Source organism: Oncorhynchus gorbuscha, linkage group LG08, assembly GCF_021184085.1.
Source record: "Oncorhynchus gorbuscha isolate QuinsamMale2020 ecotype Even-year linkage group LG08, OgorEven_v1.0, whole genome shotgun sequence".
NCBI classification, from domain to species: Eukaryota; Metazoa; Chordata; class Actinopteri; order Salmoniformes; family Salmonidae; genus Oncorhynchus; species Oncorhynchus gorbuscha.
In genome coordinates, this window is record NC_060180.1 from 56,087,629 (window position 1) to 56,101,330 (window position 13,702).

General features: G+C 42.8%; 1 protein-coding gene across 1 annotated transcript in view; it reads right to left on the reverse strand.

Annotated features, from left to right (window-relative positions):
• Positions 1-10,161: 10,161 nt before the first annotated feature.
• Positions 10,162-13,702, reverse strand: part of LOC124041864 (protein patched homolog 1-like) — a 35,921-nt gene continuing 32,380 nt past the window's right edge. The window contains 5 exon segments of the mRNA XM_046359947.1: positions 10,162-12,403; positions 12,605-13,130; positions 13,269-13,493; positions 13,495-13,557; positions 13,559-13,649. Coding sequence (XP_046215903.1) covers positions 12,369-12,403; positions 12,605-13,130; positions 13,269-13,493; positions 13,495-13,557; positions 13,559-13,649 — 940 coding nt within the window. The 3' untranslated portion in view covers positions 10,162-12,368.

Sequence of the window (13,702 nt, forward strand, 5' to 3'; positions counted from 1 at the left end):
TTTGGCCTTTCTACAGAGTTTTTCCGAGCCACTGTGATTCTACACCTGCATTGCGTGCTGTTTGGGGTTTTAGGCTTGGTTTCTGTACAGCACTTTGAGATATCAACTGATGCACGAAGTGCTATATAAATTTATTTGATTTGAATGAGATCTGTGATTAGCAGTTGCGGTACTTATCTTTTATTCGTTGTCATTTTGAAACGATAATAGGCTCATGTTTCAGACAGATTCATTCTCCCATATCTACTATTTCACAACACTGATCATTTCTGTATTGCTAATTGCCTTGTCAAATCCCCTTGTCTCCTCTCAAATTCCGTTTGAATGGTGCTGGGATTTGAATCTGGAGCTGTGTTTTCATGTGAGCTTTGTCTTGTATCTGTTGGCCCTGAGACTTTTCGTATGCATCCCAAATAGAACCCCTTTCCCTTTATAGTGCACTACATAATGCCCTGGTCAAAAGTAGTGCACTATGACAGGAATAGGGTGCTGTTTGGGATGCACATTTTGACTGCCCTGGATTCCAGCTGTCCACATGAATATTTTCTCTGTGCAAAGAAAATTGGCAGTGGCTGTTACTCTGTTCCTATCACCTCCACAGACTAAATAAACAGACTAACCACCCAGCGAGTCGGTCCATCGGAGGACAGCGGAGCGCCGACCGGTCCTGTGTTTTTCTTTTCTTCCTGCCCCTTTCCCTCTGACCGTCTCCTCTTGCACTCTCCTCTCAGGACTGCTCTGTCTGTCTCTGGTGTTCGTTATCTGAACAGCCTGTATGTGTCTATTAACATGAGTCCTGTGTGTGTAGCACTAAACACACCAAGATTATATTTTTAATGGAGGCAGTTATGGATACATCAGCCAAACATGGGATAGAAAGCATAGTTTGAATTCCTGTGGGTGTTTGTCGTCTTAATCTTCTTTTGCAATGAAATTACGTTTTAAAGGTTTTATTTGGTTGATTAAAACTATGTTTTTACCTCAGTCACATTCTCTTTTAGTGAATAAAATATGTAAACTAACTTTTTGTTCATTTATTACAATTGCCTGGCTGGATATAATATTGGTCAGTCTAACTGCAACTGGGGGAGCCATACGAGGGCTGCTACATGGGCCACTCAATACAGTACTCCTACAATCTTTCAGTGGGATTAAATCACAAAAATGAGTAGAGAGATCATTTAAATGTTTCTTTGGTCAATCTGTGAGACCTGTATGTAAGAACATTAGTGTATACTTGGAGTGCATACTCAGAAATAATCAGTGTTTAATTTTTATTTATTTGTATGTTTAATGCAATTGCATTTGTTCAACTTTGCCTGAAGACTCCAATCTAGACAGATATACATTATGTTAGATGTATGCAGTGCCTTGTTTTAAAATGGATTAAATAAAAAACAAATCCTCAGTAGTCTACACACAATACCCCATAATGACAAAGCAAAAACAGGTTTTTAAACATTTTTGCAAATGTAATTATGTAAAAAACAAACATCTTATTTACATAAGTATTCAGACCCTATGCTATGAGAATTGAAATTGAGCTGAGGAGCATCCTGTTTTACATTGATCATCCTTGAGATGTTTATACAACTTGATTGGAGTCCACCTGTGGTAAATTCAATTGATTTGGAAAGGCTCACACCTGTTTATATAAGGTCCCACAGTTGACAGCGCATGTCACAACAAAAACCAAGCCATGAAGTTGAAGGAATTGTCCATCGAGCTCCGAGACAGGATAGTGTCGAGAGAGATCTGGGGAAGGGTACCAAAACATTTTTGCAGTGTTGAAGGTCCCCAAAAGCACAGTGGCCTCCAACAATCTTGAATGGAAGATGTTTGGAACCACCAAGACTCTTCCTAGAGCTGGCCGCCCGGCCAAACTGAACAATCTGGGGAGAAGGGCCTTGGTCAGGGAGGCGACCAAGAACCCGATGGTCACTCTGACCAAGCTCCAGAGTTTGGTCAGAGTTCCTCTGTGGAGATGGGAGAACCTTCTAGAAGGACAACCATCTCTGCAGCACTCCACCAATCAGGCCTTTATGGTAGAGTGGCCAGACAGAAGCCACTGCTCAGTAAAAGGCACATGACTGTCTGCTTGGAGTTTGCCAAAATTCACCTAAAGACTCGAACCATGAGAAACAAGATTCTCTGGTCTGATGAACAAGATTGAAGTCTTTGGCCTGAATGCCAAGTGTCACGTCTGGAGGAAACTTGGCACCATCCCTACAGTGAAGCATGGTGGTGGCAGAGTCATGCTATGGGGATATTTTTCAGCGGCAGGGACTGGGAGACTAGTCAGGATTGAGGCAAAGATGAACATAGCAAAGTACAGAGCGATCCTTGATTAAGACCTGTTCCATAGCTCTCAGACTGGGGCGACGGTTAACCTTCCAACAAAACAATGCTCCTAAGCACACAGCCAAGACAACGCAGGAGTGGCTTTGAGACAAGTCTCTGAATGTCCTTGAGTGGCCCAGCCAGAGCCCGGACTTGAACCCGATCTAACATCTCTGGAGAGACCTGAAAATAGCTCTGCAGCGACACTCACCATCCAACCTGACAGAGCTTGAGAGGCCATGCAGAGGAGAATAGGGGAAACTCCCCAAATACAGGTGTGTCATACCCAAGAAGACTCGAGCCGTAATCGCTGCCAAAGGTGCTTCAACAAAGTACTTATGTAATAAAGTTTATTTTTAATAAATGTGAAATTCTAAACAATTCTAAAAATTCTAAAAACCTGTTTTTGATTTGTCATTGTGGGGTATTGTGTACAGATTGATGAGGAAAAAAAAAACAATTTAATTCATTTAGAATATGGTCTAACAAAATGTGGAAAAGTCAATGGGTCTGAATACTTTCCGAAGGCACTGTAGGGGCGGCAGCGTAGCCTAGTGGTTAGAGCGTTGGAATAGTAACCGGAAGGTTGCGAGTTCAAACCCCCGAGCTGACAAGGTACAAATCTGTCGTTCTGCCCCTGAACAGGCAGTTAACCCACTGTTCCCAGGCCGTCATTGAAAATAAGAATATGTTCTTAACTGACTTGCCTGGTTAAATAAAGGTAAAATAAAAAATAAAAATAAAAAATACCCTCACAATGATACACTGTTGCACAACCTAGTGATTATTTAAAAAATGTATGTTACCACCCCCGTCAACATTTGCTCAACACCACACCATGTAAGTGTAGGTTTGTTCAGCTGGCTATGATTGTTTGTTTTTATTTATTTTCTTGTTTGGTCAGTAATGACTTAATAGCCAGCTTGGTACACACAGGTTTAACTACATACTGTTCGTTTTACCAGTTGTTCCCACAAACCATTACAACAAGCACAGATAGTGATCTCACATTTCATACAGAAATGACTGAATTTCACTGCTCAATTCAGTAGATAGTACTTTGTCTTCCATACATGCAGCAAATGTAACACTTGCTAAAGATATATTTACAGAAGTGAAGTATCTAGTTGTCTGCTATGGATTTGGAGTTACATAAGGTATCTAGTTTGGGTTGTTCGTTGTCATGCTCAAAAGGGAAACAAAAATGTGTCTTACCCCATTTGAAAGGGCATTCCCTCCATTAATCTTAAATATGGTTAATAGCAAAAGCATATGTATCTTTGTGGACAGGCCTTTGGCCCAAACCCCTGTTTCATGTGGTGAGGCCCTTTGGGCCCACAGTGAGTCAGCTCTGGGACATGCAGCATGCAATCTGGGCAAGGGATGGGTGGGCTGTGGCTAGTTTGGGCTGGAACTCGGCAGGGTGGGATGGGGGCTAGTTTGGGCTGGGTGGGGTTTGGGTTGGGGCTAGGTGGGCTAGGGCCGGGCTCCTAGAAGAGCTCAATCCACCACTGATGTACTTAGGTGATGAGAGTAATTTGATTAGTGATTTGTAACTTCATCTAGCATGCTCTAGTCATTGCATGACGACTTACCCTTAATTGAATTTCGCTGCTCTGTTGATCACTACACACGTCTGAATCGGCCACCCTAGAAGTCATTTGTACGACATTTGTGTGACCCTTCAAAATGAAGGACGTTGAACAAAACAAATGAATCAGTGATTGGATCGTCTCTAACAAATCTAACCAATCAGAGTATCACAGTTGATAACGTCATCATGTAGGCTAGCTCTGGCCCAACCCATTGGTTTCCGGGACCAATCAATTCGCCTTCTAGAAATCATAGGGGAGGGGGGTAAATCCAGACTCAACGTGGAAAAGAAATGTCAGTTTGGCCGGAGCAATGTGGATGGGTCAAACATTACACTGTAGCTGAAAACATTTCTTAGTGCTCAGCACCTTAACACTTAAACAGTGTCAGCCTTTAGAAATTATGTTTACAGTGTCCAACATAATTACATAAGCACTGTAGTGTAGAGTTAAACTATAACAGACATAAAATGTGCCTTAATCAAATAACTACAGTTAGACTTGTAGCTTTGATGACAGTCAGTCCTCCACTCAGTATTAGAGTAGTAAGTAATGCAGGTCCCCATGGGAACAGTCTTTCTTCAGAGCCCTTTCCTGGAGCAGCTGTTATGCTTGAGCAGAGTTTTCCTCGTTTCTACATGTGGTAAGTAGTCCGTAGGGCCACTCTGTCTTTCACAATTTCCCCGTTGGTGCTCAGTCGCACTGCAATACTCCCCCCTGTGGAGAAGTAGTTCAGTGTACTGTAGAGCAGAGAACAGACAGGCTTCTGGTCTGGAACAGAACAGAACAGCAAGCAAAAGCTCTGGGATGCATCCCAAATGGCACTTTATTATGTATTTAGTGCAATACTTTTAACCGTGCCGTTTTTAACAGTTGTAGGCTATAGAAAATCATGGATAGGATCAAGATATAGGGCCTAACATATGCTATGATATGCTATTTTGGCTAATAAAGTATCCTATTCACTTTCAGATTCTGAACAGAGAGAGAGGGGTATGTTAGACTAGGGAGAACATAAAAAGGAACATAAATAGCCTAGTGCAGAAACATATCAATGTGCTGTTAGCATTGGTTTCAAGCATCCTTTTTATGGACAGAGCGAGGGACATCCCACAGCTATGCGCCATGTTGAGCCGGCCACATTAAATGCCTGCCCGTTTGCACTATGCCTAGCTTTTATTGCCACTTACGTGTGTTTAATTATAATCTTCTGCTTCTCTTCCTCTCCAGATTGCTCTACAATGCCATGCCACCTTGCACTCTTAGAAAAAAGGGTTTCCGAAAGGGTTCTTCGGCTGTCCCCATAGGAGAACACTTTTTGGTTCCAGGTAGAACCCTCTGTGGAAAGAGTTCTACATGGAACTCAAAAGGGTTCTTCAAAGGGTTATCCTATGGGGACAACTGAAGAACCCTTTTAGGTTCCGGATAGCACCCCTTTTCTAAGAGTGTATGATTATTCTCCCTTCCAATTTAGAATTTAGAACTCAGTCTTGAGTCTTTTTCACATTCACACTGTGCTGTGGTGTGTGTAATTTGTAAAAGAACAGCCAGCATGGATTCACTGGTCTTTCGTCCCCAAACGGAGCCCCAATCATTGAAACACAACGCAACCAACCCTGATGTTGCTGGCATTCAAATTGTTATTGTTTTAACCAAACAAACCACTTCTATACACTAGTTTTGCATTGCAAGTTTATATTTAGGCCCTTCTGTAAACACGGCGGGCCAGAAATAATCAATTAAAAGGGCATTACGTTGGTTCCTGTTTACACTGCAGGGGCCGGCCTGGAAATTCATATTGTTCCTCCAGTCAGGAGAGAATGTATAAATTGCAAACACATTTGTTAGCTTGACATACATTTCGTAAATATTGATCTCTTCTCTGCGTGATGGAGTGTAGTCAGACGACTGATTAGAAGAAACAAAATGGAGGGAGCAACATTCTATAGGAGCAATATTCTATAGGTGAATGCCTGCACAAACACAATGCACATTGCATCAAGTTTTACATTGTGTTTGTAGTAAATGAGTAGTAAATGAATAGTAAATGAGTAACTGACTATTAGTTTTAAGTTAAGTAAACTATGTAGCTTATTATACATTTATGTAAGATAATGATTGCCATTCGAAACTATTGCATAGTTATTTATATTATACATCTCTAAAGCGATGTTATATATCCAGTTTAAAATGTTTCACAGTGCTTTAGAGGGATTACTTCAACTGAAGACTCCAGAAGGAAGAACATTTCAGGAGGTATGTTGTCAGCTAGTACTTTTTCATTTCTATTCATTCTTTTGATTTTTCCACTGTTGCTACAAACGTGCAAACACAGAACACCCCCTCACACAAACTCAAACATGCATTCCAGTGCGCTGTGCGCACACACACATACACACATACACACACACATACACTTCTTACTAATCAGCCCTATTGAATTCTAACAACAATGGGCACTCATACTCAGGCCACCCAAGATGCACAGCAGATCATGTGTTAGCTCTTTTGTCCCCCTCAGTTTTTTTTATCCTTTGCCAATTCTTTACAAAGACTGGTTGGTCCTGATTTTTGCCTGTTGTTAAAGATGTCAGCTGTTATCTCACCCATACTGTATATTGCAGGCTATTTAAAGTGGATAAGGTCTTTCAGCTAGCCCCCCCCACACACACACAAACACACATCCCCATGCCACAGATACACACACTTCTCCACAGCCCCCCCACACACACACATCCCCATGCCACAGACACACACACTTCTCCAAAGTCCCCCCCACACACACACACACACATCCCCATGCCACAGACACACACACTTCTCCACAGTCCTCCCCCCCACACACACACACACACACACACACACAAACACACACACATCCCCATGCCACAGACACACACACACTTCTCCACAGTCCCCCCCCACACACACACACAAACACACACACTTCTCCACAGTCCCTCCCCACACACACATCCCCATGCCACAGACACACACACTTCTCCACAGTTCCCCCCCCCCACACACACACATCCCCATGCCACAGACACACACTTCTCCAAAGTCCCCCCCCACACACACACATCCCCGTGCCACAGACACACACACTTCTCCACAGTCCCCCCCACACACACACACACAAAACACATACACATCCCCATGCCACAGACACACACACCTCTCCACAGTCTCCCCCCCCCCACACACACACACAAACACACACACTTCTCCACAGTCCCTCCCCCCACACACACACACATCCCCATGCCACAGACACACACACTTCTCCACAGTCCCCCCCCACACACACACATCCCCATGCCACAGACACACACACTTCTCCACAGTCTCCCCCCCCACACACACACACAAACACACACACTTCTCCACAGTCCCTCCCCCCACACACACACACACATCCCCATGCCACAGACACACACACTTCTCCACAGTCCCCCCCCCCACACACACATCCCCCACACACACACACACACATCCCCATGCCACAGACACACACACTTCTCCACAGTCCGTCCCCCCCCCCACACACACACACACACAAACACACACATATCCCCATGCCACAGACAAACACACTTCCCCACAGCCCCCCCACACACACAAACACACACACTTCTCCACAGTCCCTCCCCCCACACACACACACATCCCCATGCCACAGACACACACACTTCTCCACAGCCCCCCACACTCACAAACACACACACATCCCCATGCCACAGACACACACACTTCCCCACAGTCCCCCCCCCACACACTTCTCCCCTATGCTCTCTTTCCCTTCCACCCTTTTTCAAACTTCAACACTAATCTGTCTTGATAAAGTTCATAGAAGCGGGTGGGATAAAGAGAGGAGAAGGAACAGTTGACAGAATAGAACTCCCCCATGATTTTGCTGCTGCGCAAAGTGCCACTCAGTCTGATTCTTGGCTTCAGTGCCCATGCAGTCAGAGCTGTGCCAGGCAGGGAGTAGGCATGAATGAGCAGTGCCATATCAACCCCCACCATCAGCCTGCTGCTTTCTGTTGAAGCATACGTCACGGAGGTCCACAGTAAGAGGCAGTTAAGGTTACGTCAGTACCAAAAGTTTCCGGGCTTCCCAACGGAAACTGTGAAACATGTCCCCTAGACCTCCAGTGTCGTTAAAAAAATACAAATAACTACGCTTTCAAGTTGTCTAGAAAAACATATCTAAATTAACTTCTTAAAACCAATGCCATCGAAACCAGTAAAAATCAAAACATGTTTATCTTTTATCCCCTAGTTTGGGTTGTTAGAACCACATACAGTAGTTCTAAATGCATCCAGCCATGCATTTTCTAAGCATGGTCTCAATTCACTTATGTCATGCGTTATAGTTCATTAACCCGTAAAACAAAAACAATCATTTTCAAGGACTGTGTTTTAAACGATGTCATATTACTTTAAAACAAAGTTTTAATGTTTGCAGAATTATCTTCATGAGTAATATCTCAACCACTCACAATGGTCAGAATGACAGAAATCACATTTAGATTATGGTAATTCATATTAATAGAACATGCAAGTTGAGGATGCGGTCCTTTTTTACCTAATTATGATGCACACTTTGAAGATGTTAGAATAGCTGTCCACATGTACCTTTCCTCAGCCAACAACATGAGTAAGAACAGCAAAATCTCTAGCCTATGTCAATCTACTATCTCGCAAGGTTACCTATTCTATTGGTCATATAGTATTCCAAACACTCTGGGACAGTTGTGGGATGGTAGATCCCAAATTCATACAACCAGTAGGCCTAGGTTACATAATTATAAGCACAGCAATTGGAACAATGCATAGGCTCAATTGGACCACTGCATAGGCTCAATTGGAAAGCTGCATAGGCTCAATTGGAACGCTGCATAGGCTCAATTGGAACGCTGCATAGACTCAATTGGAACGCTGCATAGACTCAATTGGAACGCTGCATATGCTCAATTGGACCACTGCATAGGCTCAATTGTAACGCTGCATAGGCTCAATTGAAACGCTGCATAGACTCAATTGGAACGCTGCATAGGCTCAATTGGACCACTGCATAGGCTCAATTGTAACGCTGCATAGGCTCAATTGAAACGCTGCATAGACTCAATTGGAACGCTGCATATGCTCAATTGGACCACTGCATAGGCTCAATTGTAATGCTGCATAGGCTCAATTGAAACGCTGCATAGACTCAATTGGAACGCTGCATATGCTCAATTGAAACGCTGCATAGGCTCAATTGTAACGCTGCATAGGCTCAATTGAAACGCTGCATAGGCTCAATTGAAACGCTACATAGGCTCAATTGAAACGCTGCATAGGCTCAATTGAAACGCTGCATAGGCTCAATTGGAATGCTGCATAGGCTCAATTGGAATGCTGCATAGGCTCAATTGAAACGCTGCATAACTCAATTGAAACGCTGCATAGGCTCAATTGAAATGCTGCATAGGCTCAATTGGAATGCTGCATAGGCTCAATTGGAATGCTGCATAGGCTCAATTGGAATGCTGCATGGGCTCAATTGGAACGCTGCATAGGCTCAATTGGAATTTACCTTTACATTTCTATCACGCAATTAAATGCTTCAGCGATCCAGATTTAACAGAGCCCTTCCTCCATGACCAAATCATCATTTGTATGTAAAATAACTTGGCTTGAAGTTAAAAAAAATTGAACTTTTCCTCTTAAAAAATTATATCCCAAGTATAAATACAGTTAGGAGAACACTATAGGGTAAAGAAAATCTATTTTGAGGGAAATAATGTTTTTTTTTGAGAACTGAAAACTTCAAGGAGTACGGCATTGAAGGAGTTGGTCCTATGAGAATTTATGATGTCATCGCGAATGAAAAGGTGAAAAGGAGACTGAAGTGCCGGAAAGAAAACGATTGACTAAAGATAAGACAGCAGGTCAGGATTGTGTCCACTACTTGTGTCACAATAAGGTTGATGGAAGGACTTTTGGAGACACAATCTTAAATATTTGTTAGTTAATGAGCTTCTCAACAATGTGCCCTGGAGAACTTGTGGAGGTCAGCAGGGCTATCTAACGGGACTGTGTATTTACCCAGAAAACAGATCTGTCACCAACAAGTTGTAAGATGACATAGGGAGGTGATAAAGCTGTTGACTGTGTTAATAGATGATAACAGAAAAGAACACACCGAGTTCATTTAGAAAAGACTCATGGAAACAGAGGATTATTTTATTTTTTTCATTTGAATTTATTTTGTTAGTTCAATTCCTATAGCAGGTGAGGGAAAATAATGGTCACACAAGGGTTTTCTTGAGCATAGTTTTCGGAAAGTCACAGTGTTTTAGACATCGACAAAAAGAGTAATAACACTTCAATTCATTACATGAAGAAGGAAAGGTGAGGAAACTAAATATGGTGGACAGTGTCTGCCACACCTCTCCTTCATTTTCAAGTGAACCCTTCTCTCCAAAAAACAAAAACAAAACATAGGGTCTGTCTGAAACCCCCTCTACTCATTGTGGACAACCCCACCCCCCCTCCCAAAAATAAAAGCAAACAAACAAAAACAACTCTGCAACAATAGATATAATTATATATAATATATATTTACTCTTTAAAAATAGAACTTCAGTCTAGTGACTAACATCTGTACAAACTACAAAAATAAAATTTGTATATAAATAATTTATATGGCATGTCATACATTTGAAATAAAACTACAACTCTATGCAGAACCCCCAACCCCTACCCTAGCACTCCTATAACTTACAACCTCATGTATTTCTGTATTGAAGCAGTGAATGAATGTCGGTTGTACTTGAAACATATAATTGTTGTTGTTTACTTCCAGAACGCACAGTAGCTACTTTATTTTTCTTTCATAACTCTATGTACAAAAGAAACCCAAGCTGACACTTAAATCTATTACATTTCCCTGCATTTAAATTGGCAGTGATGTGACCAAATGAACGACCAACTTTGATCATAACACAAAGGTAAAAATGAAATAACAACAAAATCACTGGAATGCTGGCTTGCATGAGGCCTACACAAACGAGAGAGAGAGAGAGACAGGGGAAGAGCATGTGACTGCACCGACTTCCTCCATGACACAGGAAGTGGGTCTTGGAGTACTTATCCTGTTCAAAATGCACTACCTAGTCAACAATTGCACAAGGTTGAAATAATGTCTACCACAACCCTAAAGCAGCCCAAAAAATGTAGAATATATATATTTTTCCCTTTTGCATTTGATTTAAATTCCCTTTCAGAATAAGTTTGGGGAAACAACCAGCATTTGTCAAACATTACCCCCTAGACCCCAGTTAAGTTGGAGGACAAGGGGGGGTGACAAAGTTGACCTTACCCAATGTACAGCTTAGATAAACTCAGGAAAGAAATAAAACCCTTAACAGCTCCTTCAAGTAATAAAACATGTCGACTGCAAAATATCAACTTGACAATGAACATAATGCAACATGCCAGTGAGCTGGGACACAATGAATGACGCACAAGAAACGTCAACCCAAAGTGACACAAGTCAAGTTGCTGACTGCACACAGACTTACAGAGCTACAGGTTAATTGAAATGGACAAATACATGGTAATATATGAATGTGCTGTCTGAACACAGGCATTGTTCTGGACATGTACATCATGTCACATTAGTAAATGAAGTCCATATCTGGGGATTCTAAACGCAAAATAAAAACGGTGAAATTGATGCTCTCAAACAAACACCACATATATCATATTTATGTCTCACTTTGAATATATATACTGCGCTTCTGCATTTCAAGAGGGAAGGTGTTGTGAAGGCACAATGGTTATTGTTAGAAAGAAAAGAGGATTTGCTGAGCTTGTTTGTATTTGTACAGTGCAATCATAACCAGCGATGGAGAATCAGAATAGATCATCATGTGTTGCAGAGCTTAATCAATAAGACGCCCTCCACCCTCAGCGTAAGAACATCTATAAATGATTTCTCAACTTAGATCGGGGGAGGGGGGTACTGCAAATCATTTCAATTTTTTGAAGTGTAGCAGCAACAAAACAAACACAATAACCTAATATCTTAACGTCTCACTTTTCTGAACTTTTTTTTTTACATATAGCACATCTTCTTTATCTATACAGAGGGAGGAAAACCCCCCCAAATCATGCTATACATCCACGTTTTACACAAGAGAATATCCAAGTTATACAGTACTCTTTTAAATAGTTGTTTCCCTCTATTTAGTATTAAAATATATATTCATAAATTTATATATTCTTAAAACGACCTTTTTTTAATATCTTTAAAAATAAATCCTTGTCTGTGTCTATGTACAGTTGAAAGTGAAAGGGCTGGGTATCGGGAGCTCCCAAGTGAGAGGCAGCCAGCCAGAGATGGATTCCAGACATAGGGGGCAGGGTGGGGTAGCAGGGTGTCTAGTAATCTTTGGCTGCCTGGATCCGTGGGCCAACTGGAACACAAGAAGGAAGAAAGAGGACAGTGAGAACCATTGTTGAACATCAGTCATAACTGCACACACAGAGACATACACAGACAGCTTATGAACAGAATGTTAATGTAAAAATGTGCTCATATAGCCTAATGTTGATCTACCATAAAATGAAAAGTCCAAGTATGTAAAATGGTGTTTTATCTTCAGCGTGAGACTCACCTTGTGCCTGGTTCACCTGATGCTGGTTCTGCACAGATTCCAGGTCTTCAACCTCCAAGGATTCACGCTTGGATGATTGGGTAGCTTTCCCACAAGATTGTGAAGTCCTCTTAGTGTCCTCAAAACAGTCTGATTCACTGTCCACGTAGCCCTCGTGCATGTACCCATGGTAGGCCCCCGGCAAGCTGGGGTGCACAGCCACAGTCACAGAGGCTGTGGCCGTAACCATAGTAGTAACAGCACTACTGGGCACGGTACCGCCATTATAGACCGGCATCTTAGTCCTGTTCTGATGAGGCCCTCTGTTGGTCTGAGACCTGGGACCACAGTGATTAGTCCTCTCAGGACCCTGGGTCCTGTCACTGGGTAAATGTTGCCTCCTGGGTCCCTGGTCAGATTTGTAATCATGTTTGTTATCCCACTGCGTGAGTTGAGAGCTGACCGAAGTCACCGCATTCAGAGAAGACTCATTTAAGAGATCTTTCTGAGCGGTTACGGTCGGGCCCTCTTTGAACGGTTTCACCACCTGGAAGAGCAGAACAATAATATGCATGATAGGTTACAATCATGATTTTCATTGTTAATAACAGTGCAATTCACATATCATACTGTTTTTGGGCAGTATCATGTATGAAGTAGCAACTATACAGTGGCACTATCGTACCGTGAGTTTGGGGAAGCTGGGGTTCTTGCTGTCCTCCAGTAGTATATGAGAGGTAGGAGAGGTGATGTAAGGACTGCGGTCACAGTACTTATACTCCTCCCCAATTCCTGATGTGGTAGTCGTTTCCGAGTAGTACTCAGAGTCCGACGACTCTGAGAAGGCCTGTTGTCGTGGGCCCTGTGGACCGTGTCCTCCGTAGTAGCCATGGTGGGTCATGGGAGGGGGGGAGGGGCTCCGGCGATGGGGTGGGCAGGCGGCTGCCGTTGTCGGCCGGAGTGACCTCCGGGGGGTGGGCCCATGAGGGAGAGCAGCACGGGCAGCAGCACCAGTCCATTCAGGATCCCCAGCACGGTCAGAATAGCCAGCACCGCAAAGAAGTACCTGGAACACAACCAACACAGAAAGAACATTCAGTCACCAAGGCTCCTTCTCAG